General features: G+C 42.1%; 1 protein-coding gene across 6 annotated transcripts in view; it reads left to right on the plus strand.

Annotated features, from left to right (window-relative positions):
• The first annotated feature begins 3,152 nt into the window (after positions 1 to 3,152).
• Positions 3,153 to 25,246, plus strand: part of SYT16 (synaptotagmin 16) — a 175,641-nt gene continuing 153,547 nt past the window's right edge. For 3 of the 6 annotated variants that reach the window (XM_046647722.1, XM_046647724.1, XM_046647725.1), the window contains exon 1: positions 23,192 to 23,237. In XM_046647722.1, the coding sequence (XP_046503678.1) occupies positions 23,207 to 23,237 (31 nt within the window). In that variant the 5' untranslated portion in view covers positions 23,192 to 23,206. Of the gene's footprint in view, positions 3,405 to 5,859; positions 6,045 to 23,191; positions 23,238 to 25,246 lie in introns of those variants that run through there. The other 3 variants (XM_046647718.1, XM_046647723.1, XM_046647719.1) reach the window with 2 other exon arrangements.

Consider the following 25,246-nt stretch of genomic DNA (forward strand, 5'->3'; position numbering starts at 1 on the left):
CTTGCTTCTCAAACCGCCATGTTTTCTTCTTCATGTATAGGATTCTCTTGCTTATGAGGGACCTAGCAGAAATAGTCTTCAGTTCCTCATTGTGTAAAATGGTGATGATAATACCCACCTAAGAGAAGTACTGTATGCATTAAATAAGTTCTCTGTGTCCTAAATTCAGCTACAAGCAACAGAAAACGCCCAATTACAGTGACTTAAACAAGTTAGAAGTTTGTTTCTCACATCAGCAAAGTCCACAGGTAGTTTGATTTGGGGCCATTGTGTTGAATTCCTGATAATCAGGGACCCAGATTTCTCGTGTCTCGTTGCTTCACCATCCTCAACACTTCTCAAAGTTGCACTTCGCACGTCCTTGTGCTTGCATCTCCTTGGCCAGCTCTTAGTCATATGGCCTCATCTAGTTGTTGGGGGTGCTGAGAAATGCTATCTTTTTTCTGGGACAGCCACTTACCCAGCTAATTTGGTGGTTCTGTTCCTAAGGAAGAAGGAGAGAATAGCTACTGGGGGCAACTAGCAGTCTCTAGTGCGGTAGCTGCGATAGCGTCTGCCCTAAGATGTTCTTCAATCGCTTCTTCCCTTCTCCTCCTTCCGTCTTTCCCTTCCCAGCTATTTGCACCTTCATATTTAGATGGGAAAGTGTTAAGCTTGAAAAGGGAGCTTTTTGGCAGTAAGGAAGGAATTCCTGTGGCCAGTTTTAGTTAATTTGTGATTGTGGAAGAAAATCTTGGCATAGATTAGTATCAAATCATGTGTTGTGCAAAGAGTGTTCACTGTGGGCACAACTGATGTATTAGTATTTGCATTTAAGTAGCTAATTATATTCTCAGCATTTAAAATTGTGGAAAGCAAACACTTTCCAAAATTACTTCAGAAACTATTTAGCACTCCATAGACCCATTGTAATTAATAGATGAAAAAGAAGGGATTCTTCTCCAGGAATTTTAGGAGTGTATAATTACAGTTTTCCTGTGCACATATATTCTGTGCTCTCTTCTTAGGAAAATTGCAAGGTTAGGCCTTATTGTGGCTGTCTTTCATGTTTTTGCTTTATTATCTTCTAACATTCTATGATGTAATAATTATGTTCTTCTCAATCTCCACTTGAAGTGAATGAGTCAGAATTTCTCACCTTGAAGGTGAAGTTCAAGAAGAATGATCCGAAAGCTCTTTGTGGCCTACATAGGATTGGTGTTTTATCCTCAAGGAAAAGCAGATATTTTATCTTCTGTTCTTGTGGCTATTTCACAAGAATGGAAAACTAATGGGAAACTTGGAAATTCTAGAACCAGGGCCATGGTTCAGATTGTGTAAGGCCACCGTGTAAACTCTGTGAAGGCAGGGACTTTTTCTGCCTCAATCCTGGCTGTATCTCCAGAATATGCTTGGTACATGGTAGGCTATCAATAAAAATATGTTGTCTAAATGAACAAACTGAATAAATGAATTGCCGACAGTGGTGGGGGATGTGACTTAGCAGCACATGTGTGAAAGGTAGAGGGGTTTTAATCCACTTAGAACTCAATAGAAGTCAAGATGTGACTTCCAAAAAATTAATGAGACATTAGATGCCAGAAGGAATTTGCTTTCTTTCGGGGTAAAAATAAGGTTGATTCTGCTCAAACTAATGCGAAGAATCAGAATTAGAGTACGTGCTCTGCCTGGCTGATCCTCGTGGGAAGCACAGAATTTCATTCTTAGTGCCACCCCTGTGAAGGACATAGACGCACAGGCGTTGGAGTACCACTTAATCTTGAAATCGCAGTTTGGGGTAGACTTTGGGGGCTATTTATTCCAGTTCCTCTCCTGATTCTTGCATCTTCTCTGCAACTCCCCGAACAAGTGAGAGTCTAGTCTCTGTACATTTTCAGTGATAGGCAACCCAATTCAGTTTGAGGCCTGCCATTTCATTTTCCAGAACATTCTACCTGTATGCGTCGGGAAAAGATGGGTGTGATCAGGAAGATAAAGGAGTATAAAAATAATGCCTAATCAAGGTCACTTGGAAGAAGAAGGCCTTCTGCTGTTTTGAAGAGCTGTAATGTGAAAGAGGAATTGTTTTTTGTGTTGGCTTAATGGGAGAATTGGACTGAGGCATGGGCCAGATGTTAGCTCTGAAGCAGAAATCCTTAACCTGCAGTTTGAGGACCTCAAAGGGCTTTTGTGATGAATTTTAAGGGAGCAACAATACATTCTATGAATGTATTTACAAAATTTTGTTTGTGGATTTTTTTTCCTTGGAGAGGATTTAAAGCTTTCACCAATTTTAAAGGGAATTCTTAGCCCCAAAGATCTGAACACTGTTGTGAGGTCTTCTATATCTCTGAGTTTCTATGCTTTTTTTTTTTAAGTATGCATGAAAATAAAATAACAGTTATTTCTTTTATACATAGGAAAATAGACTAATTAGACATTCTATAGTGATTTCTCAGCCGTAATTATGTGACTCCTCTTGTAGGAAGCAGGAATATTGTAAAATCGATTACAACTCAGCAGCGATGGTCCTTCATGCCACATAACTCCACACGTTTCGTTTTCACAGAGTAACAGCTCAGCTATTGGTTCTGGCTTCACAGTTTTACCTGCGACCCTCCAGGTTTTGAACTCCAGGAAGCATGGCTTCATCTCAGCCTGAAGCTCTATGGAGCTATTCAGTGAAGAAATGAGTGATTAAAACTTGAGAAATACTGTATTTTTATTCCAGGTTGCGATATTCCCAGGAGACTAGGCATTTTGTCTCCATCAGCATCCCAGCTGCGATCTTGCACTTGCTTTTTATTGTGGGGGCCGTAGGCACAAATAAGAGAAACAAAGCACTTTTATGATTAACCAAAATATTTATGGCCAGAGTCTGAGTCTAGTCAGGGCAGCAAATTACATCTTTTCCCTAAAGGGAATAATTACTTACAGTTTGATAGCTAATGAATAATAATTTGGAGCAAATTCATCAGGAAGATAATTTTGCCCATAACGAGAGAGCTAATAATGCCACTGAACAGGTGGTTTTGTATTTGCAAAAAATGAAACCATTACATTAGGAAGGCAGTAGGTTCTGGTAGCTATCATGGTGAGTCAGACCGGTTTCTCTACCTCCTCTTTAGCAAACATTCCTTTGGTGGTTCTCACACTCACATAAGCAACCGCCTTCCCTTTACCCCTTTCAGATGGAAACTGCAGTTCGGTGCAGTTGAAGTGTGTTATTATCAACTTGAAGGAGGGTGACAAGTCATTATGACTTAGAAAAAATTAGTGACCTCGAGTTAAGAGAAGAAGGGGAGGTGGAGGTGCATTTTTAGGAAATATTTAGGTAGCCTCAAGGATTGTTGAATCGACTTTCCGAAGAAAGTACCATGCCTGGTTTAACCTGCTTTGCAGCTGTGGATGTTCCACAGAGCCGGGTGAGTTGGTTGTTCTGAACAATTCTCAGGCTAACTTTGGTGTTTTGAAAGAAGGGGAGAGTTTTCTTTGAAAATAGTAAAAGAACTGTGATAGTTGTAAATTTGATATTTTATTTACTAAGATTTTGTTTGATTGTAAATTAACTTGAGAATGTCCTAGCGCTGGGAGGGTAAGCCCCTTGTTCATCTGACCATGACGGGAAATGGAGGCAGGTTGAGAGTTGGAACTGGCCAGAGGCAGGAGGTGCCATGGATGCCTGGAAAGGAGGGAAAGGAGGGTGACCAGAGCTGCATTTGGACTGCTTTGCTCTTTCCCCCATCGCTAAAGACAGGAACGAACATTCAGGGGGCCTACAGGAAGCAGGTGATAGAAAGCTGTTGGCTGTGCAGCAATTGGCAGGAAGATAGGATATAACCAAGTTTTCGCTCTCCCATGCTGCTATCAATTTTTAAACTAGTTTTGACCTTGGCACAGAGCTTTGAGCTGAGTGAGCCTATGTACAGCCTCCCTTCTGTGTGTCTGAGTACCTAGCCCAGTGTGGTTGTATACGAGGATTAGGGATCTGTAGTCATCAGAAATCCCATGGTAACGTGGTCTGGCATTGGTGGACACCTGATTCTTTTAGGTGAGAGGCTAGTCTTCTGGGGCTTGGCAGGAATGGTGGCAATTAGATTTTGTTCTCATTCACAAAGCTTGTTTCTTTGCTATAGGATTGGCTCATGTTTGTACATACTGGCTACTCCTCTGTTCAAGGGCACACTGGAGGCGTCTGGTTATTTTTTAATAACCTTGGTTAAGAACTGAGCATTGCTTCCTCCGGGGGCTAGAACATAGCATACAGATTGTTATCGGGAACACGATAATGAGGATAAGTGCATAAATAAGGATAAAAGCCCATCCCGAAGCACTCTTCTCGCAGGAAGAAAGGTGATTTAATAGACATAAGCCTGACAGTTCCTGTGTGCATAGTCATTAGTGACAACCTGTGACTGGCTGGGGGGAGGACTTTGTACTGTGGAATAAGAACATCGCTAAAGGTCTATGAAAAATCCTTGTACTAACCAAATGTTTGCTGCTTTGCCTCATCAGCATTGGCTTAGTTGTGCTTTTCTATCAATCCCGAGGCCCAAAAGAACAGTGATCCGGAGACTACCAGTAAACAACCTTCTGGTTATTATTTATGTGGTTGGTTCTTCCACTGCGCTCAGTACATCTCTGTGAGAACTGGGGGAGCAGAGGCTGTGAAGTTTGCTGGTGAAGCCTCTCGGGTTTGGCAGACTAGAAAACGTTGTTGGAGTCACTGGAGGTTTGGGTGGTGGGTATAAAATGAGGAAAGAAAATTCTAAGCATCTTTAATTTCATACAGAATATATCCCTTTCTGGGAACAGGATAAGGTCAAAATATATTTTGACCTTTCTTTCTTTTCTTCTTTTTTTTTAAAGCTGCTATTGTTTTTAAGTTATCTAATAGCATTTTATTGTAGCCAATTTGATTAATGAAAAAAAATGCCACAATAAAGCCACTCAGAGAGGACCATTGTTATGATTTTGATGTGTTCCTTCATAGTTATTTATATATCTATATCTGTATTTTTTTAAAAGAATATTTTACGTGTTTTAAAACTTTTGAGTTAGGATAGTTGGAACATTTTTCTATAGTCCTTTTAATGGCTGCACAGAATTCCTTTGTGTTGCTGTATTAAAATTGATTTAATACCTTTCTCATGTTATTGAATTTTATGTTGTTTCCAAATTTTCTCTATTATGAACAGCATTGCAATTAATATCTTTACAGTATCTTTGTGCATATTCATGATTATTTTCTTAGAATAAATTCTTTAAGTGTAATAGCTGGGTCAGAGACTCTGGAATTTTTATGGTGTTTGATAAGTATCATAAAACTGCCCTCTAAAAAATTTGTATCCCCACCAGCAGTGTCCTTTCATTAAGTTGACCTTCATGCTCTTGCCATCTTTTGGATATACGGGAGGACTAGAGAGCATGACATCAAAGGTGACAGCAGGATAATGTTATATTGGAAGTGGGCACGGCTTTAACCAGTTGAATGCAGACTGGGCACCGTGGTCAGCAACCAGCACACCTGACTCCTTTGTACCTGAGACATCCCCGTATCATCCCTCCAGAGGATTGGTACCATTCCTACTCAGAGAAGTCTGTGGGTTGGCCTCCCCATTCCAAGGCTGCAATCACAGACCCCAGCCTGTGGTCTGTTTTTTTATAGGCCTCTGGTCTGTGGCAGGAGTCTGGAAGGGAAACTTGGTATGGGGACACACAGAGAGACCCTCCTATCTCCCTGAACTCTCTCATCCCATCTTTGTGTGTGTGTGTGTTTTTTTTTTTTTTTAGGAAGATTAGCCCTGAGCTAACTACTGCCAGTCCTCCTCTTTTTTGCTGAGGAAACCTGGCCCTGAGCTAACATCGTGCCCATCTTCTTCTACTTTATATGCAAGGCGTGCCAAGCGGTGCCATGTCCGCACCTGGGATCTGAACCCGCGAACCCCGGGCCGCCGAGAAGCGGAACGTGCGAACTTAACCGCTGCGCCACCGGGCCGTCCCCTCTCACCCCGTCTTGACTGTACACCTTATTTACGCATGAAGCTGAGCTACTTATGACTCATGTATGTAGGTACTGCATGGTATCTAGTGTCGAAGCCTCCTTATGTGGTGGGTGTGAGTCCCGGAAATGTCTGCTGAGTGGACCAGCCTGACAGCTCTGCTCACTCAATGTGGACAGCAAAAACCTACTGCTAGACTTCCAAGTCCAGGGCAGTTTTGACATGGTTGGTAGCCTTGGCTATGGCTGTTTTTGGAAACACTGATCAGGCATGCACAGAAGCATTAATAAAATGTCAGGTTTGTTAGTTACAGTCTCTTTTTTGGTGGAATAGTTTTTACTCTGTGAGTTTGGGAAAGCTAGGCTAGTTGCCATGGCAACACAAAAGCTTTCAAGCCCTTGTTTGTTTGTTATTCCTTTGTCAGATTATGGAGTGGTCTGTGGAGCCTCTTGAAAGATGTGCTGCTCAGTGCTTGACAGTTAAATTACCACGTTGGCTGTCAAGGCTGAGAGCTGGGAGGAGGTGAGGGGACAGCTCCTTTCTCATTCTGTTTTCACAAAGACTCTGGCTTTAGAAAGAAGGCACCTGAATCTGGAGCAAGAGGTATCACTCGGTGCCTCTGAAATTACAAAAGAAAATCATTGAAAGTTAGAAACACCAAACCTGTGTTTTTTGTCCTGTTTCCCAACCCCCCCCCCCAACCTCCATCCCTAAATATGGGAATATACAGTACAGTTACTTTCTCTTGAGAGTCCAAGGGTGCAGGAGCTGTTCTATCAATCTGTGGTCTCTGAGACAAAAGAGATGCCGGGAAAACAAAACAAAGTCGCCCTTTTCAGGATGGGAGGTGCCACCTTACCGTCCTTGCCTGTGCTCCGAGTGAGGAGAGCGTACAGTGCCAGCGTGCTCCTTCCTCAGCTACCGCCACTGGTTGTGGGCAGGAACCAGCACAGTCCTCAGACTCTGGGGGCCTTGTGCCTCGTCAGTAGGGGCGGGCTCAGTGTGGATAGAGGTTTAGGTCGTCAGACACATGTAGGATTGCCTAGATAGCCAGCCGTTTGAACATTGTAAAAACAATTTATTTTCTGTTTAGGGAAAAATAAATTTCTATAGTAGAAAAATTAGAAAAATGCAAAATAAGGAAAAAATTTAAAAATCACCTGTATTTCATTCCTCCCCCACCCCCCAAATTAACATTTTGGTATAAATTTTATATGTGTTTATGTGTATGTGTACATGTTCATATATGATATGTGTGTACACGTATACACATGCATATAAACGCACACCTTCATGTATGTGCATTGCTATTGTTTTTGTAGAAATACGAGATTTTGTTGCATGTACTTTTCCTGCATAAATTTTTCATTCACCATGTAACATGAGAGGTTTCCATACTTGTAACTTTAATGATTGTATAACGTTTTTAAAAAATCACATAGAGAGGCCGGCCCTGTGGCCAGGTTAAGTTAAGTGATTGAGTTCGCGCTCTCCGCTTCAGCGGCCCAGGGTTTCGCTGGTTTGGATCCTGGGCGCGGACATGGCACCACTCATCAGGCCATGTTGAGGCAGCGTCCCATGTAGCACAACCAGAGGCACTCACAGCTGGAATTTACAGCTATGTACCGGGGGGCTTTGGGGAGAAGAAGAAAAAAAAAATTGGCAATTGATGTTAGCGCGGGTGCCAATCTTTAAAAAAAGAAAAAATCACATAGATATATTATGATTTGATTTTACCCTTCCTTTGATGTTTGACATTTAGGTTACTTCTTATTTTCTACTTCTTTTAACAATTCTGGGCTTACATTCTCATGCACCTAGATGTAAATAGCTTAAAAAAGAATCCAGCAAATCAGCAAGTGCCCATTAAATGTTAGTCATCTAAATTTTCTTTTTTTTTTCAAACTGGTGAATCAGCCTGAGAAAAACTCTGTAATGGCCGGAAACATAAAATACTTTATGAAGATTGAAATCTTAACCCTGCCATGTTAGCTCCAGAATCAAGGCGTGATTATTCAAAGGAAACTTCAGGGAGAGACGGTGTGGTTTGGGACTGAGCTGCTGGGTAAAATATTTGTAGGATGCGTTAAGTTGCATCTCGCCCAAGGCCAAGGAGAAGGCCAGTTCTTTCACTGCACTGAGACTTTGCTGTGATGACCCTACAGCGTGTGACACAGCGTAGTGGACAGACTGGCCTGGTCTGCCACCAGCCAGCTTGTAGGACCTGCACAAGTCCTGTGCCTCCTTAACTGTGAAGTGATAGAATTGTTCCGGTTGACCTCTGAGCTTTCTTTCAGATCGAAAATTCAGTGGTTTGAAGCTGACTCTGGTCCATTTAATTTACTTGTAATAACCTGTGGAGAAAGCAGCATGGGCTTTTAGCATACCTCCCAGCGTTTAAAACCTTGCGGCCTGAGCAAATTGCTGCAATTTTATTATAATGAACCCAGTACTGTTTAGTGAAAGAGTATGTTTGCTTGCCCACTGCCCATTCCTTCTTTCCTCCTAATTTTGCTGGTGTGTGTGTGTGTGTGTGTGTGTGTGTGGTGGTGGTGGAGGGGGCAGCATTCCCTACTGCAGGCCTTCTGGGTGGTGCTGTCAATCAAGGGGCTCTGCTCCTCCAGCCTGGAGGTCTGCATGTCCCTTCAGCAGAGACTCAGGGCCTGCAGTAATCAAAGCTGGTTCATGCTGGTAGTGGATTCCATTCATTCTTCCCATCTAGATGCCCAAACTGCCCTCATTGTGGCTGTTTTTAGGTCTTGTTCTCTTTTCCTTCTAATCTGTGGACTTTGCATATCTTTGCATACTGGGGTTTCACTTTTTCCCCAGAGTCAGATTGCATCATCTGCCTCAGAAACCCCCCAGCCCTTCATTGCTGATGCTGGCCTGGTCCTGGTTCTCCTGCTGATCAGGGCTTTGTGACCAACAGGCAGGTCCCTCCATCCCTCTAAGCCTCTGTCTGGGTCCTGATCTGTATCAGGCAGGGTAATAAAACCAATTTAGTAAGGTTGTGGGGGGGATGGAACTGACCACAGGACACTGTAAGCACAGGGTTGGTGCACGGTAAGAGCGTGATGAACGCTAGTTTCTCTTCAACATGGAGTTGCACTGGGAGAGTGCTTGCACTGGGCCCTGTGAATTTAGCACCTTCATCTGAATGCATTGCACAAGGATCCTAAATCAACAGACTTAGAAGAGTGTTTCTGATAACAATTGTGCTTAATTTGTTCTTGAGCTTTCTTTGCATTGTGGTAGGCACATAGTAGGTGCTTTCCAAATACAAATTCTTTTGAATGATTTTTCAAGACCATTGAACAAAGGCATAGGAAAAAAATTGTTATATAAATACTTACTTAGTATTACACTTGATAATCATCAGTATGTTAATCAACTGCGCAAAGGGCACAAGTATTCTGGCCCTTTGGCCACGGCTTGGAAATATTTTAGCTGAGAGCCTTTATTTAACTGTATCGCTTTCATGGAATTTCAGTTGTACAGGAATGTTTTAATTATCGGAATCTTCTTTAGAAAAAGCCTCTGAGATTTGAGATAGGTTTACGTATTATTATGTGAGCCACAATTTGCTTTAAGAGCTTATCTAAATCCCATCTGTTTGATTGGAAAAGGGAACTCGGAATGAATCCATCTCATTTTCAGTTTTCTTCCTTGGAGAGAATCGTGATTGAAAGTCAGAGTGAGGTTATGTGCTGCCTTTTTTGATGGTTTCTAGAGGAAGTTTTAGGGTTTCCATAGTAATGCATGAGGAGTCATCATTTTCTGCCATGATTTCCCAGCAAAGAGAAAAACGTTGGTAACCATGGTTTAGTATAAATGGAAAAATTGAGAGTAGATCGTTCTAAATATGTTCTGGCTGTTGGGGGATGGGTGGGGCAGAGCATTGTACTATCAACTGAAGGTGATGGACTCCAGCTCCACAAGGTGGATAGGACAGTCTGTTTACTGATCGTCTAGTGGCAATGTTAGAGAAATACTGGGCATTTTGACCAGGCATGAGACAGCTGGAGGTCCTGCCACATTGCCCCTGAGAGTGACTGGAGAGTTTGCGTTTGAGAAAATACTGACGTTGCTGCATCTCCTCCATCTTCTCCCTTTCCCTTTTCTTCCTCCCTCTCACATTTTCTCTTCTTTTTTCAAATTTTTCCCTTGGCCTTTCCCTCTGCCCCCTGCCGCACCCTTTCCCCTTCTCTGCTCTGTGTCTGCTCTTACAGCTGTGGTCCCTGACATTCAGCAGGCAGAGGAGAGTGGCACAGGATGCTGGTGGGGCCCCACAGAGAGCGGGGTCACGTTCCTGGGCACTGTCCCTGGCATCCTTTCGTCACCTTCAGGCTGCCGGGCCCAGCATGTTCTTTTCCTTGTAACAGTTAAGCCTGTTTACAGGTTTTCTAAAAATAGCAGTGTTTTACCTCATGTCACAAGGTGTACCTGCACATCCTTGTTTTGTTAAATCTGAACAAATTGTTCTCATTGGTGGATTTAGAGGCAGTAAACAGGCCTCCTCAGCAGCTGTCCAGCGTAAGTGTGGACCTGTCTTACAGACAACACAGCCAGCAGAAAGGATGGGGCCAGTAACAGTGTTCTCACCCACGTTGGTGATGGTCGGGTGGGGACTTCCCAGTGGGCAGTGATGTCTCTGCGACTCCATTTACAAGAGCTTCAAAGTTTGCATTTGCTTTAAACTGATTTTACGTTGAAGTAGTATTCCGTTATGGTTTTTAAAGTTGGTTATTATTCATAATCGCTGGAGCAAGCACAGTGTTAACAGCAACTATACCCAGCAGTTTACAATTTTCTTCTCTGCTTATTTAACAAAGAATTAAGTGATTTAGTAAGTCCGAGAGAAGTCAAAGTGATCCTTTGCCTCAGGAGAAGACTAACTTCCTTACCTCGCCAGTTGTGAAGGAAGGTCCCTTGAAAGTAAGAGACGTAAGAACTGTAAGACTGACTTAGCTTTTAGGTTTTATTTAACAGTTTTCAGCTCCTACCTACGCTCCACTTCTTTTGGTTAAAGTCACCAAAGCACTTGCTGACAAAGTCTCTGACGGCCTTGGCACCAGTCAAGGTAATTGTCTTGGCACACTGCTACTTTAGATGGGAGGAAGCCCACCCTCTCCTTTCCATGCAGACCAGGGGAGGACTGGGGACAGTTTCCAATGAGAGAAAATTGTTGTTATTGCAGTTTCAATGGCGGAAATGGAAGTTGGTATTAGGTACCGGACTTTCCAGGTGTGATGTGGCTTTTGTGTTTGTTGGGTCAGAGAACTGGAGGAAAGAGGAAGAATGGGACCTTCTCCTTGCTGTGACATGTCCCTAGAAAGACACATGTTTTTGGTCAGCCTTGGAATCCATCCATTCATCCATGAATCCATCCATGTATTGAAGGAATCACTTGCACAGGTAGTAGGGGGTAAGCATGACACGAGCGTCCTGCTTTCAAGGAGCTGTGGTCCAGTGAGGAGTGCCCACTCTAACTTTCATCTGATGGCACTTCTGCACCCCTTCCCAAAACATATACAGTGTTTCAGGAAGGAAACTTGAGGGGAAGAGACCACACACATCTAGATAGTAAGTTTAATATAAATTCTCAGTTAATTATCTAAGGATAAAGAAACTTGTAAGATTTGAGATGCTTAAACAGGGCAGAGATGGCTATGAGCTCTCTCTTCACACCTTTTCCTCCTCACCTCTTCCCTGGTGTTTAGTGAATGATACTGTACTTAAGCCATGAGAAACACTGTATGAGACTGAGGATGGGGAGAGGTACAAGGAATATTAGATATTTACTTTCAAGGTCTTCATAGTGCAGAAAAATTAGCCATGAAAAGCTGCCCAGCTTGCCAGGTATTAAATGTTTGCCAGGTAAGTGGTATGCAAACCTTCGGAGTTGGCTGGTGAGGAGTCATGTAAGAGGGGGCCTGCAGCAGCACTGGACTGGGGAGGAGTCACGTAAGAGGGGGCCTGGAGCAGCATTGGACTGGGGAGGTGTTCTTGGGGAGGGGGTTGGATTACAGGACCAGAGGCTTAGAAATGGACAAGTACCACTCTGTCCAAGAAAATGAGTTAAAGGTGCTAATTTTGTTGAACTAGAAGCTTCCCTTAGGGACACGGTGGGATAATCTTGGGGAGGTTGCTTGGGGTTGGACCCCATACAGCCTTAAGAGATAAGCAAAGTACTCTGGGCTTTATCTTGTAGCTAATGAGAAACCACGAGCACCTGCTGAGTGAGAGTGACGTGGTTAAAACAGTACTTGCTGAAGATGAATTAGGTGCAGTGCTAAGAATGGTGATTCAGGGGCCTGGCAGAGCATGGACACAGGGAATCTGAAGGGACTTGGGGTAGTTCATAGGGTAACACCAAGGACATGAACCAAGGGGTCATGGTGCTTGGAAACTGGGCAGCAGAAGCCTGCAGGGACTTGAGTCATTTTCTCCTCTGACCTCACTGGTTGCGTGATGCCCTCTCAGCGCTGATCGTCAGTCTGTTTTAGGTCGGGAAAGTTACATGTCTACACAGTGAGACAGCTAATAAATCTCTCTTGTGCACTTTTAGTCCAAGGGAAGGCACCTGTATTAGTCTGCTGGGGCTGCCGTAACTATACCGCAGACTGGGGGCTTAAACGACTGAAGTGTATCTTCTCACAGTTCTGGAGGCTGGAAACCCGGAGCAGGGTGTCAGCAGGTTGATTTCATTCTGAGGCCTCTCTCCTCGGCTTCCAGATGGCTGTATTCCCCCTTTGACTTCACAACGTCTTTCCTCTGTGCACACACACCCTGTGTCCGAATTTCCTCCTCTCATTAGGACATTAGTCACAGAGGGCTAGAGCCCACCCAAAAGACATCATTATAACTTAGTTACCTCTTTAAAGCCCCTATCCCAAATAGGGTCACACGCCCAGGTACTGGGGATTAGGCCTTCAATGTTGAATTTGGGGGCGGGGATGACACAATTCAATCTGTAACTGCACCCAAGGAGGAAGAAGATGAGGAGCAGCAGGAGGACAAGGCCAGCCATCTCCTCTGACTCCTCCTCCTGGCCCTTGCTCTGTGTCTCTTGTGGTAAAATGGCCAACCCCGAATAGAAAGTCCCCAGAACCAGCTTTCTGTCACGCTTTTCCAGAAGAATTTAGGCTGATGTCATCTGGGGGCTTTTCAACTCCCAATTTTAGGATTAGCAGTCTTTCTCCTTTTTTTCCTTTTCAGTTCTCTGGCAATGCTAGTTTCTTGCCATATTTATTGCAGTCATCTGTTTATGTGCATGATAATTTTTATAACGATGGGAGGGAGTCTCTGCAGATGAACAGGATATAGGGAATAAACAGATGCATTAAGTTACAGCTACATAATTTTCATTTTTGTCCTCCTTCCAGGGTTAGCATTTATTTTTGACATCTTTCACCTCAACCTCTGAGATGCCATCCTCTTTATTTCTAGTGTTTTCTATTTCTACCGGTCGGCTCAGGCTGAGGCCTCATGTCCTCACTTCTAAATTCTTGTTCCACTCTGGACTTCAGGCTAAAACTGCTCTCCTCACAGTCCCCTGAAGCCCTGCTGATAGTGGCCATTGCCTTCCAGCCTCAAAACACCCGTGATGTGGCAGGATAGCAGAGCAATTAAAAAGAGGGACACGAGCCAGACTGCCTGGGTCAAATGCTGGCTCTGCCGCTTGCTACTCTGCTCCTTTGGATAAGTTACTCTCCAAACCTCAGTTTTCTCTCATCTGTTAGGTGAAAGTAATAATAGTTCCAACCTCAGAGGACTGTTGTGAGATTTAAACGAGTGGAAATTGCCCGGCACATAGTAAATGCTGTGTAAGTGTAAAATATAGTAATTATTATGCTTGCCTTGTTCTGAGTGGCTTCCCTGGAGATTCAGATCGTGCTTGGCTCGCTCTCCATTTCTCTCCTACCGGGTTTCCCTTTTGTAACCTGTGAGGGGTGAGCAGGCTTCCCTGGTATCCTCCTTAGACCAGCTGCCTATCTATCAGTTGTGCTGGCCTTGGGGTAGTCCTGCTGGAACAGTCACAGACAGGTGCTGCTTGAGCCTTTGCTTCCCCTCAGGCTAGTGTCTGGAGAACAGTTCCCTACCCAGCCGCCATGGGCCCTTGCAGGCTCCCTGGAAAGGAGGGGCTGCCCAGGCCTCGACAGAGACAATTGCCCCTTTGCCTTATAGAAGTACGGCCTTTTTTCGAGCCAGGAGCCTTCTATGATCAAGGGAAAGTTTGGAATGGCCTGTCACAGTGGGGAGGGGTAGTGGTCCTCTTCTTGTTGTCTTGGTTGGGATCTCCAGGAAAAGCATGTCACATGGTGTGGAAGGTAAGGTTCTCTGCTTCTCTGAGGTCAGACAGGCTTCTGCATGATCCTGGTCACGTGGCACAAACACCGGCTCTTCTCCTTGTGCCCGTGGCCTGCCTCGGGCTGGCCACGGCTGGGGACCTTGTGAGTCACTAACTGGCCCCTAGCGATCCCTAGTGTGACACTGCATCATCACAGGGCACCCAAGAGCTCTGAGATTCACGGCTCCACCATCAAGCCACCATCAACTCATATATAAATCAGTGGTTATTCAGGACTATGCCAGTGTCCTCACTCTTCAGGTTAGTCTTTGCCTTAGGGAGGGGGTGACAGTTTGGGTTTTTTTTTAATCTTTGAAATCTGCATTCTTAACCCTCCAGTTCTTCCCTGCAATCCGAGGTTCTTCTGCAGTTGTTAGTGACTTTGTGAGAAGTTCTTGATCCTTCTCCCGTTCTCCAGCATCTTCCTGTCCTCCAGGAGACACAGCCTCCTGCTGGCACCTCTCTCTGTATCCTTTCCGGCTCCAGCACGGCTTCCCCCTTCCCCAAACAGACTCTCCCATTTTTCTTCTTAGCTCTGTGGCTCACTTCGGCATCCCCTCCCCAGTCTTCATCCCTCCCTAGATGGACGGACCCCATGGCCAAGGCTGTCCACGTGCCTCTTTCCCCACAGTGAGTGCTGATTCTTCTGCCTCCAGGAAGTAGGGCAGGCCCTTACTTTCTAGTGTGTGGACAATTGAAATGATTTATCTTAAGGACAGTATCTAAAGACGGGTCACCAAGCATTTCAGAAAATACCTGGAGCCAGATGAAATTCATGCAAGGGCAGAAGAGATTCTTTGCCTTTGTCAGGCAAAGCTTCTTTGGCCATATATGCAAAAACATTGCTCATCAATCAAAACTGATTTGTTTACCAACGTTAAAGATGTTCAAAGAGTTGGCAGAGCGTGCTACCTTTCTGCAGTTTGACTAGGTGTATTATATAAATTACAAGTTTCAGATATTGGTCTTATTTTTATTTGAGAGATATTAATAAGATAAGGCATTGCTTCCAGATGCAGATAACAGGATGTTTTTAAATCAAGTTGTTGGAGTGTTTCTTGCTAAGTCACTCAATCTGCTTTAAAGAATTTCTGTTTCGCAACAATTGATCATTATATCCCCTTCTTCAAGTCTTGTTTTGTGTGGAATAAATTTTCCACGTATGAAGACTTCCTTGAAAATCTTTATTGTACTTCTTGAAGTTAGGAATCAGGTCCAGTCATGAGTGCATGTTCAGTAAACAGTTGAATTATGGAAGGAATAATCTCGGGTTGGTTCCCCATGTGGGAGAACAGGCTGTCTTCAATCTTTACTCTCTTCAGTGGAGCTATCAGTGGTGTTATCAAAATGGGACTCCATGAGGTTTAAGTAATGAAACTTGAGCTGGAAGAGATGTTAGATAAGCTGAGAGAGAAATTTCTTCTTCTGTTTTTCTACTCACAGTGGGATTCTGAAACAAAGTCTCTGCAGGAGTATAGATGGTAGGGTCTTATGAAAGATATGTGCTGAATATTTTTGGTTTTGAATTGATGTTTTAGTGAGTGCTTTCCTAGACTTGGGATGGGGGTTGAAAGGAGAGAAATAGGAGGAGAGAATGTCTTGAAATTTTAATTCTTTTAAATTCATCTGAAAAGTTTTGTTTTGATTTGCTTATGTTCTAGGATATTGTGGCCTTAAAGATTTTTTTCCTTAGGTATTTGCATAACGCTTGTAGTTTCTACTCCTTAGGTCTCAACTAAATATAAATTGGCTTGAAAACAGAACATTCTCAGGTTAGGTTTCTGTTGATGGGTCCTGCATATTACTGTTCAGACATCCTATGGAGCTGATCAAAATGGCAATTTTACTTTAAAAAATTAGAGAAATTGGCACTGAAGGACCTTTTCTCTAAGGCTTTATTTCTGTTCTTTTGTCAAAGCCAAAACTGTTTAGGGCCAGGTCATATTTTGTGAGGCCGAAGAGGGCAACGAGTAAAATTGGGGTGTTTCAGCCATACGGTTTGAGGAATGCTTGAAGAAACTACAGTCCTTTAGGTTAGAGAAAAAGTGTGGGAGGCATAAGTACTATCTTCAGCTATTGGCAGGGTTAACACTGGCTTTCTCTGTGAAGAATGATGTCTAACCAGAAAATATGGACAAAAAAGGAATGGGTTGCTTGTCAGAGTAATGGGTTTCCCAGCCACCAGGAGCATTCGAGTAGATGCTGGTGGCTGTCAGGATTTGTGTATTCTGGATTCCTTCATTTAGTGAGGTGTTGGAGGTTCTTGGTGGGAAGAAGGGCACTACTGCAAAGACTATGATTCTGTGTGAGAGGGTTTCGGGGAGAAGCAGCAGAGTGTGGGGAAATAAACACTGTCAGAATGCATGGGGAAACCTGGGCTCTGGTCTCAGCTCTGCCGCCATATTGTTGGCTATTTTGGGCAAATCTCTTGGCTTTCAGTCTTTATTTTTGTAAAATGAAGGATTGAATCACTGTCATCCAGGGTTCCTTCTAAATCAACAATTTTTAGATAATAGTTTTCCCAGCCTGCACTTTTGATAGTTGACTGCAGACCCCGAATCCTTGATGGACCTAAACTGTAAGGAAAGAGCAGCAGAACCATATGCTTGTTGAAGCCAATAAGGACACACCTACATGGGATTTGCTTTTGTAAGGAATCCTCCGGATACTTATCTCATTCCATACTCTAGTTCGGTGATAGTTTACCGATGGTTACTGCATGTAAACTAATTTAAAATAAAACATGATCCCAGAGATTATAGTTTGTTTTTTTTTTTTTGAGGAAGATTAACCCTGAGCTAACATCCGTGCCCATCTTCCTCTACTTTATATGTGGGACGCCTACCACAGCATGGCTTGCCAAGTGGTGCCATGTCCGCACACAGGATCAGAACCAGCAAACCCTGGGCCACAGAAGCGTAATGTGCGCACTTGACCCCTGTGCCACCAGGCCGGCCCGAGGTTATGATTTTTAATGTGATTAAACTAGCATACATTATGGATCTATTATAGCAATATAAAGATGTATCTGGTTTCAGTAAATTATAGTCTAGTGGGGATCACAGCTGGATTAAACTGAAATGATGCAATGTCATGAACTTAGTGCACAGACACAAGTACTGTGTAAAGGGCGCAGTCATGTATGCTGCCTGGTGGGGCAGGGATAGGCTTTGTGGAGGAGTGGGCTTTGCATCTTCCAGGATGAGCAGGACCTTGCCTGTTGGAAAAGGTCATTCCAGGGAGAAGGTTTACTATGAGGAAATATACAGAGGTTTGCAAGTACATGGCATGTTTAGAGAACAGTAAGTAGCTGATAAAGCTAAGCACAGAGTACCTGGGAGGTGTGCTTGGACTGGAAAGGTGGTTTGAGGCTGGTTTGGACAGAATCTCAAATGCTATAGTAATAATCTGAGCTTTAACCTTTAGGCAGTGGCGAAGGCAGAATCTTTCGTGCATGACTGTGGGTCTGGGGTTTATATGGCCAGCTCTGTTAGGGGGAGTAGAACGGATGGAGCTGTGGGGGAGCTGGCAGTATCCAGCATAAGTATGTGCGGGGAATAGTCAGTGTTCAACCATGTTCATGCAATGATCTCTATCTGAACCTCAATCTCCTATAAGTTTATTGAAGTAGCTCAGTCCAGCTAAATCCTCTCCACCAGAGACCCAAATTATAATTTTAGGAAATCAAACAACGGAAAACTTGAATTAGGCTTTAAAAAAAATCTGAAAAAAAAAAGTAAGTAAAAGGGAAAGGAGGTGGAAGACAGCATCAGTTTGGGGGCTTCTGTAGCAGTCCAGCCTGGGAAGGGTCCGACGAAGGCACTGCACTAAGGATGGAATGGTGGAGGTTTGGGAGGTTTTGGAGGACTGTTGAAGAGGATAATGAGTTAAATGTGAGGCTTGATAATTTTTGGAATGCCTGCAGGACATCCTGGTGGAGATCTATGTGTCAGATTAGAGTTTCAGCTTGTAGACACGTACTTGGTGGCCCTCAGTGATGGCGGAAGCCACGAGAATACATAAAATATCTAAAGGAGTGCTTGTTAAAGTGGGCATAGGGTCCAAACACAGAATCTTAAAAAATATAAAAACTCTGAGAGGTGAGCAGAGAAATGGAACTTTGAGCGAGTGGTCGAAGTGATAGGAAGAGAACCCTAAATCAGGAGATTCTGGTGATGACTTAGGCCTGCAGAAAGAAAAGTTGAAGAATAAGGATGTGTGATGTGGGTTCTAGCTCTGTCCAGAGGTTTGGGTGTTCTGATTTTAAATGGCCATTCTGGGATCTGAGCCCGAGAGTCTTTGGGAGAAGATCGCTGGGTCCTCTACCCCGTAGATGGGGGGAAATAGGCCTCAAGAAGATCCAACTTTCTTGCTCTTATTCACTGCTCACCAGGCAACCCTTTGACCTGTAATTTCATCTGAAGGGGAGCCACTCCCAGATACAAGGTTGACTGCAGTTCTATAGATGAAGATTGGTATTAGCTCTTGGGCCAGGAATAGCCATTATAATATAAAAGTTGATGTCCTAATTTATCACATGTATTATTGCTGGAAAAGCACACAGATATCATGCCATCAAGACACAGCCCTACCCTGTGTTTCTCACCCTGGATTGTAGAGTCAAGGAGTGCATTGTTGGACCCGACTTCCTAACTGAGGGCCAAATGCTCGTTTTGTACCTACTCTACCTCTCTGCCTTTCAGCTTCTGGTTGGTTTAATTGGAGGAAACTAGTCCTTAAGAGTCTGAGGAACTCTGGGTAAACTTTAAATATCATAAAGCCCTGGAATAGTATTTGGACTGTGGCGCCTCACCAAGATGCACCAATAAGTGAGGCTCAGCTTGAAGCCGGCATCTCACCTCTTTTGTGTTTTACAGCATTAGAATGATCCTGGTTGACCCCTTTAAGAAATTTTTCTCCCTGTGACTCTGATCTGGTGAGGGCAGCTCTGTACCCTGAGAGGATGTGCCCGGAGGAGGCACATGTGTCTTAAGAGGCACAATTTTCTGGTAAAAGTGATCAGCACATAGCATGCTATGAAGCTAGAGCTTTGTTCCACAACACTTTGCAACATGGTTCCTGCAAAGCACGGGGATAAAAGCACCACCTTCTGTGCCTCAAAGTCCTACTTTTATAGTCCTTGTTTGCTTTGCTAATTAAGAGACTTTCACAACTCCCTCTTGACCTAAATGTGTAAAATGTTGCATGTTGTTTTGGCTCCTCTAATAGCTTTTGTTTGGCACATTCTGAATTTATAAGGTGAAATGTAATTAGCCCCGGATATCCAAGTCTCTGCTGGGAATGATTTCAAGGAGCAGTACATCTCCAAATCTGCTTAAAAGTCTCCAACCTCTTTGCATCTTTCAAAAAATGTTTAAATCTCTAAATTGGCCTTGATTCTGAAAGGGTAAATGGGGAGAAGTTTGAGGGAGTAATTGGGCTGAGTCAGGTACTTGTGCTCAAGGTTGGGAAGAAAGGAACTATTTTCAATGGCTCTGCCATCCTTGTGTTTTAAGATCAATACTCATGCCTGCCATATGGAGACAGACCTCTGGCTTTCAGGCTGCAACAGTTTGGCCCCATGGAATCTTCCCTTGATGGGCGATGCTAATTGCCAAGGGGCAGGTCTAGTGCGATGGGTTCCCATGCTTCAGTGCACAGCCCCTCTGGGTAGGGATGCTGTGCAGCAGAGTGATGTGGGCACGTAAGTGGGTGGAAATTTTCTAATGTGTCACAATAATAACAATGCAGAATCCTATTGCTGTTCAGCTTCCCCTAGAACTTCAGCCCACGCAGCAGCCTACTTGGTTCACAGTCCTGTGTGAATGCTAGACAATTAGCAGCTGATAATGAAGAATGCCATGGGAACCAGTGGGAAAATAATAGCTTGCTCCAAGGATATAATGAAATGAAATTAGCACAGACAGTAAAACAGACAATTTATGTTGTTGGGTTTTTTTGTAATTAAAAAGAACCAGTAAATATTTCTAGTAGAAAAATCTCGGAATCTATTAGGCTCTCATCTGTTTTGGAAGGGGGTTTTATTCAGAAATTAACTCCAGAGAAGTTTCTTAGCTTCTACTGAGGAACTAGAGTAGTTGGAAAGTGGCTATTTTATTTGAATACACTGATAATTTTGTTTAATTGTTGTTACTAAATCGTTGTCATGTGATCTGAAATTTAGGGAGGCTAATACTGAATGATCCCATTTACTGTTAGGGCTATACAGTATACTCTTAGCTGAAATGTAAGTGAATTTTGACTGTTCCCAACAAATTCTTAATAACAGAGTGACCTTGTATCTCTGTGGGTGAAGAACTGTCTGAACACAAGAAAATATTCATATTGTCTAAGAAATTGGGGTTTTATTTAAAGGGCCCTCAAATCTTCCTATTTCTAGATGTGCCATACACTGCTTAGTCTTTGAGCACAAAGCTGTACATACTACTTTTTGGGGTCAAAAGTTAAAATTTGAAGAGTCTTTATAATAATTATTTTAAAATATTTAATTGTTTTAGACTGCAAGAAAATGGTTTTTTTTTTATGGTATTGAATTGGTGAAAAACAATTCTGTTAAAAGTTTGGTCTCACTGTGTGGGAAGTCTTCTGTGAGCTGAAAAATAAAAAAGTTATAAACAAATCAGAATTATGTTTCACTCCAAATACTGTCCAAATGCATTTGTTTTGGAGAGTTGAAGAAAGCTGGATATCTTTCTTCTAAGATGTTTGTCTGAAGTAGACTTGTCTCTCAATTTCTCTCATTTATAAAAATATTCATTTGTTGCTTGAAAGCTAAATTGCCACATTGATTCAACAACCATTCCACTAAAATCTTATAAGTGTAAATTCTCTGATGTTTCAACATGACGTGCTTTTATTGGGCATATGTTTCTAATTTTATGTAATTATAGTAAATTCAGTAATGTTCAAGTTGTAATGAATGATATGCATGCTAACTCATTAATTTTATTTGGCAAATGACATATAAATTGTACAAGGCCCATACATTGTTCAATTAAATTCAGCAAAGTAAGTGTGCCATTAAAAATCCAACAATCCAGAAATGTTGACTGTAGCCCTATAAACCATCAACATCACCTAACTCCTTTTGCTTCTTTTCTATCCTCTTCCCCATTTGGGCAGATGTAGGAAAAAGTAGAAGTTGGGGACAGTGGAGAGTAGCTGAAATGTTGATGGAAACTCAGACAAGTGAAGAAAATCTCAAAGCTTCCCTCTGTGGATCTACTGGTGCATTTCAGCCATTCTCATCATTAAATGCTGCATCTGAGCTAACCATCTGAGTATTAAGGGAAACGAGAACAAGCTTGCTGATAATTCTGGGCTTCTAGAAGTGTGTGTGTGTGTGTGTGTGTTGATGCTAAGGGAGAATTTGCATTTTAAGCATGTAAAGCAGACAGGTTAGGTTACTCAGAGGAAGATGGACACATTTCAACACACATATATTACCACACTAAAGATAGCACCCCGTGTATACCCCCAAATGCTGTGTTCTCAAGTGTTCTGAGAAATGATTGGTTGCTAGTGACTCCATATGTTGCTATGTTTTATTTTGGAACATGTTAAAATCTCACTTAGGTTTCATTAAGCCAATTTTTTCCTATTTTTTGAAAGGCCTATTTTTTCCATCCAAAGAATTTGTTTGACTATGTGGTTAACATATCCTTGTTAGCTATTACTAGGAAGAAAATTTAAGTGGAACTACTCATTTTCCTTACTTTAAATATATATAATTTTATATTTCGTAGTCTTAGAAATTTTTTAAGAAAATGATTGACTATCCCCGAAGATTGAGGTTGTAATGCCTAACTAACCCTAAATTTAGGACACTGGTGAAATGATATGCTGCTAGGTAGAAAGGCTTTGTTCTTTTGTTTTTTCAGTTCCAGAAACATCACTGTAAAAAAAAAAAAAGGAAAATTAAAGTCCTCACATTAATTTGTTCTGTACTAATTTTTTTAAGTGACATTTAAATTTGTAGTTAGTTATAAAAATACAGCTAATGGTATAAAGGACTCTAATTGTTTGTTCAGATATTTTGAATTTGTGCCTTGAAGTAGCTGTATATGGAGTTGGCACATAGGTATTCAACTCTTCGAACTTTCTCCTTTCCTACCTTCTGTTCTTTGTAGCGTTGCAAAGAAAGTGGTGAACATAAATTATAGATCAAGAGCCTCAACTCTTATTGTGCCAAAATTGCCTTTGACAATATCTCCTTGTTTTGCAAAAGCTGCTGATATCTAATGCTGTAGCTTTTATTGTCACCTCTTTGTCTGGGGACCAAAGGAGTCTGGGCTTGGGTCAACTTGAGTGATAGACACCTGTGCTGTACTCAGGTCACCTCCACTGGCCTTGTTCACTGTCCTTCCTGAGAGGCTCCTTGGGTCTTCAGGTCGATGATCCTTGGAGGAGGAGGTAGACATGCCCAGGCAATCCTTAATTCTTTTTAAATTTTATTTTTGTTGAGATATAGTTGACATGTGACATTGTATAAGTGAAAGGTGTATAATGTTTTGATGTGATACGTTTATATATTACAGTGGGAGCACCATTGTATTGTTACCTAATAGATCATCACATTACATAGTCATCATTTCTTTTTTTGTGGTGGTGACAGTGAAGATCTAGTCTCCTAACCGCTTTGAAGTTCAGGATACAGTACTGTTGTCTGTAATCACTGCGCTGTGCGTTAGATCAATCCTGGAATTCTAAGGCGAACAAGTTCAGGCCTAAGTTAGGGACTTCTGCTGCGAGACCATGCTGGAGAACCTCATGGAAACAGTTTCAGAGTCATGCTGCTTTTTAAAGGGATGAAAGAAATTGAAGTTATATCACTGAAAACCGGACGTACAGGTTGATGGATACTCAAAGATGGAAGAGGTTTAGAAGTGAGTAGAGTTTTAGATGTACCTCAGACTCTCATGTTTTTAATGAGATGCCTCACATTCTCCAGAGTGGTGCCAAGAAAGCTTATTCCTGAGGAATTATAACTTTACTTGTTAATTATTTCTATTGTCATTGCTCCGTTAATTCTGATTCCCCCCCTTGATCATTTTGTTAAATAAATTTTCAGCTTCCTCTCATCCTATTTCCAGTTCTTGTGAGTCAGATGGCTGCAATTGGTTAGCCTTTTTTTTTTTTTTACTTCTGCAACAGCCATGGAATGAAATTTACAAACATCTAGTGACTGTGTGACATGCAGAGGCTTTTCTATTTGTTTCATTGTACGTGCTGTCTTCTCCTTAAGCCATTGATGGAGAATCAACAGATGGGAGTATCCAGGGGAACGTGAGAGACGTATTTAACTTTGAGGAAGTTTTCAATATGAACTATGTGATCGAGCTTCACAGCCATCTGATTTCCAATTGAGTAATTACTGGAATAATTAGATGAGTTACTCTGCAGATGGCATTTAAGTTCTTGACATATGTGCCCTTGTCATCTATAGCAGATGATAGATGTAATGCTTGTTCTTCACGATGGCGTTTGTATACATGGGATGCAAAATGGCTTTAAGCTTCCCTGCCAAAGTCTTTAATTTTGTTTAGACTCAGATGCAGCGTCAAACCCTCCTTGGCTTATACAGATAGAGCTGTTGGCTTGCTGTGCTCAGTGTTACACATCGATGGTAGAGATGTGCTGTCTACAATTCCCATGACCTATAATATTTAAACTTTATTTTTAATTGTAAGTATTGAACAATAAAATTATGGAATGTTAAAACATGAAGAAAACACTTGCAAATCAAATCTAAGAAAGCTATTATAATTTTTCCTCATATTTCCTTCCGGTCTTTATTAAAATGACATATTTGTAGTTTATACTTTTTGTGAGATAAAATTCATATTCCATAAAATTCACGCCCTCTTAAAGTGTACAATTCAGTGGTTTTTAGTATATTCACAGAGTGGCAGCACCATCATCAATATCTAATTCCAGAGTAATTTCATTACCTCAAAAAGAAAACTCACACCCACTTGCAGTCACTCCTAATTTTTCCTTCCCACCAGCTCCTGGGATGAACTAATATGCTCTCTGTCTCTGTGGATTTGCCTATTCTGGACATTTCATGTGAATGGAATTGTACAATATGTGGCCTTTTGTGTCTGACTTCTTTCAGTTAGCACAATGTTTTCAAGGTTCATCCATGTTGTAGCATGTATCAGTACTTCATTTTTTTATTCCAGAACAATAGTCTATTGTATGGATATACCACATTTTGTTTATCTATTTATCAGTTGATGAACATTTGGGCTATTTGCACTTTTTGGCTATTATGAATAATACGTTATTTTTTGTGTGAACATGTTTTTGTGTGAACATATATTTTCAGTTCTCTTGGATATATACCTAGGAGTGGAATTGCTAGGTTATGTTTGGAATTTTAAACCACTTTTAAAGGGGACAGTTTGTGTGCAACCCTGGTTATGCAGTTCTTACAAGTCTAGGCTTGCTGCCAACTTCTTAGCCATTTCTACTATATTCTACTCAGGTAGAAAGTATGTAAGCTAACTTACAGTTTAACAGAGCATCTGACTAACAGCCGTCATACACCTCTTCCGACTTCCCACTAAGTATGCATAAACACGTAGAAAAAGATGAAACTGGAAGTGATAGGTTCTAGGAGGAACATGAACTCTGCTGAAATAGCCAAGCTTGCCAAACTAAGTTTTCTCTCTGCTTTAACTAGATTTGTACTTATTCTTAGCATTCTCCCCCATCCAACTTGATAGGAGGGAGAAAGACAGTATCTTCCCTCAGTGTCTGCCATTGACTCAAATACTGAGTTCACAGTAATAAGTATGGTGTAGTGGTTAAGAGCACACTTTCACCTATTTAGCTGAGTGAAAATGTGTAGGCTGTATTTAGGAAGATCTGTCAGAATGCAGAGGGGAAA

This window comes from Equus quagga, chromosome 20 (genome assembly GCF_021613505.1).
Source record: "Equus quagga isolate Etosha38 chromosome 20, UCLA_HA_Equagga_1.0, whole genome shotgun sequence".
NCBI lineage: Eukaryota > Metazoa > Chordata > Mammalia > Perissodactyla > Equidae > Equus > Equus quagga.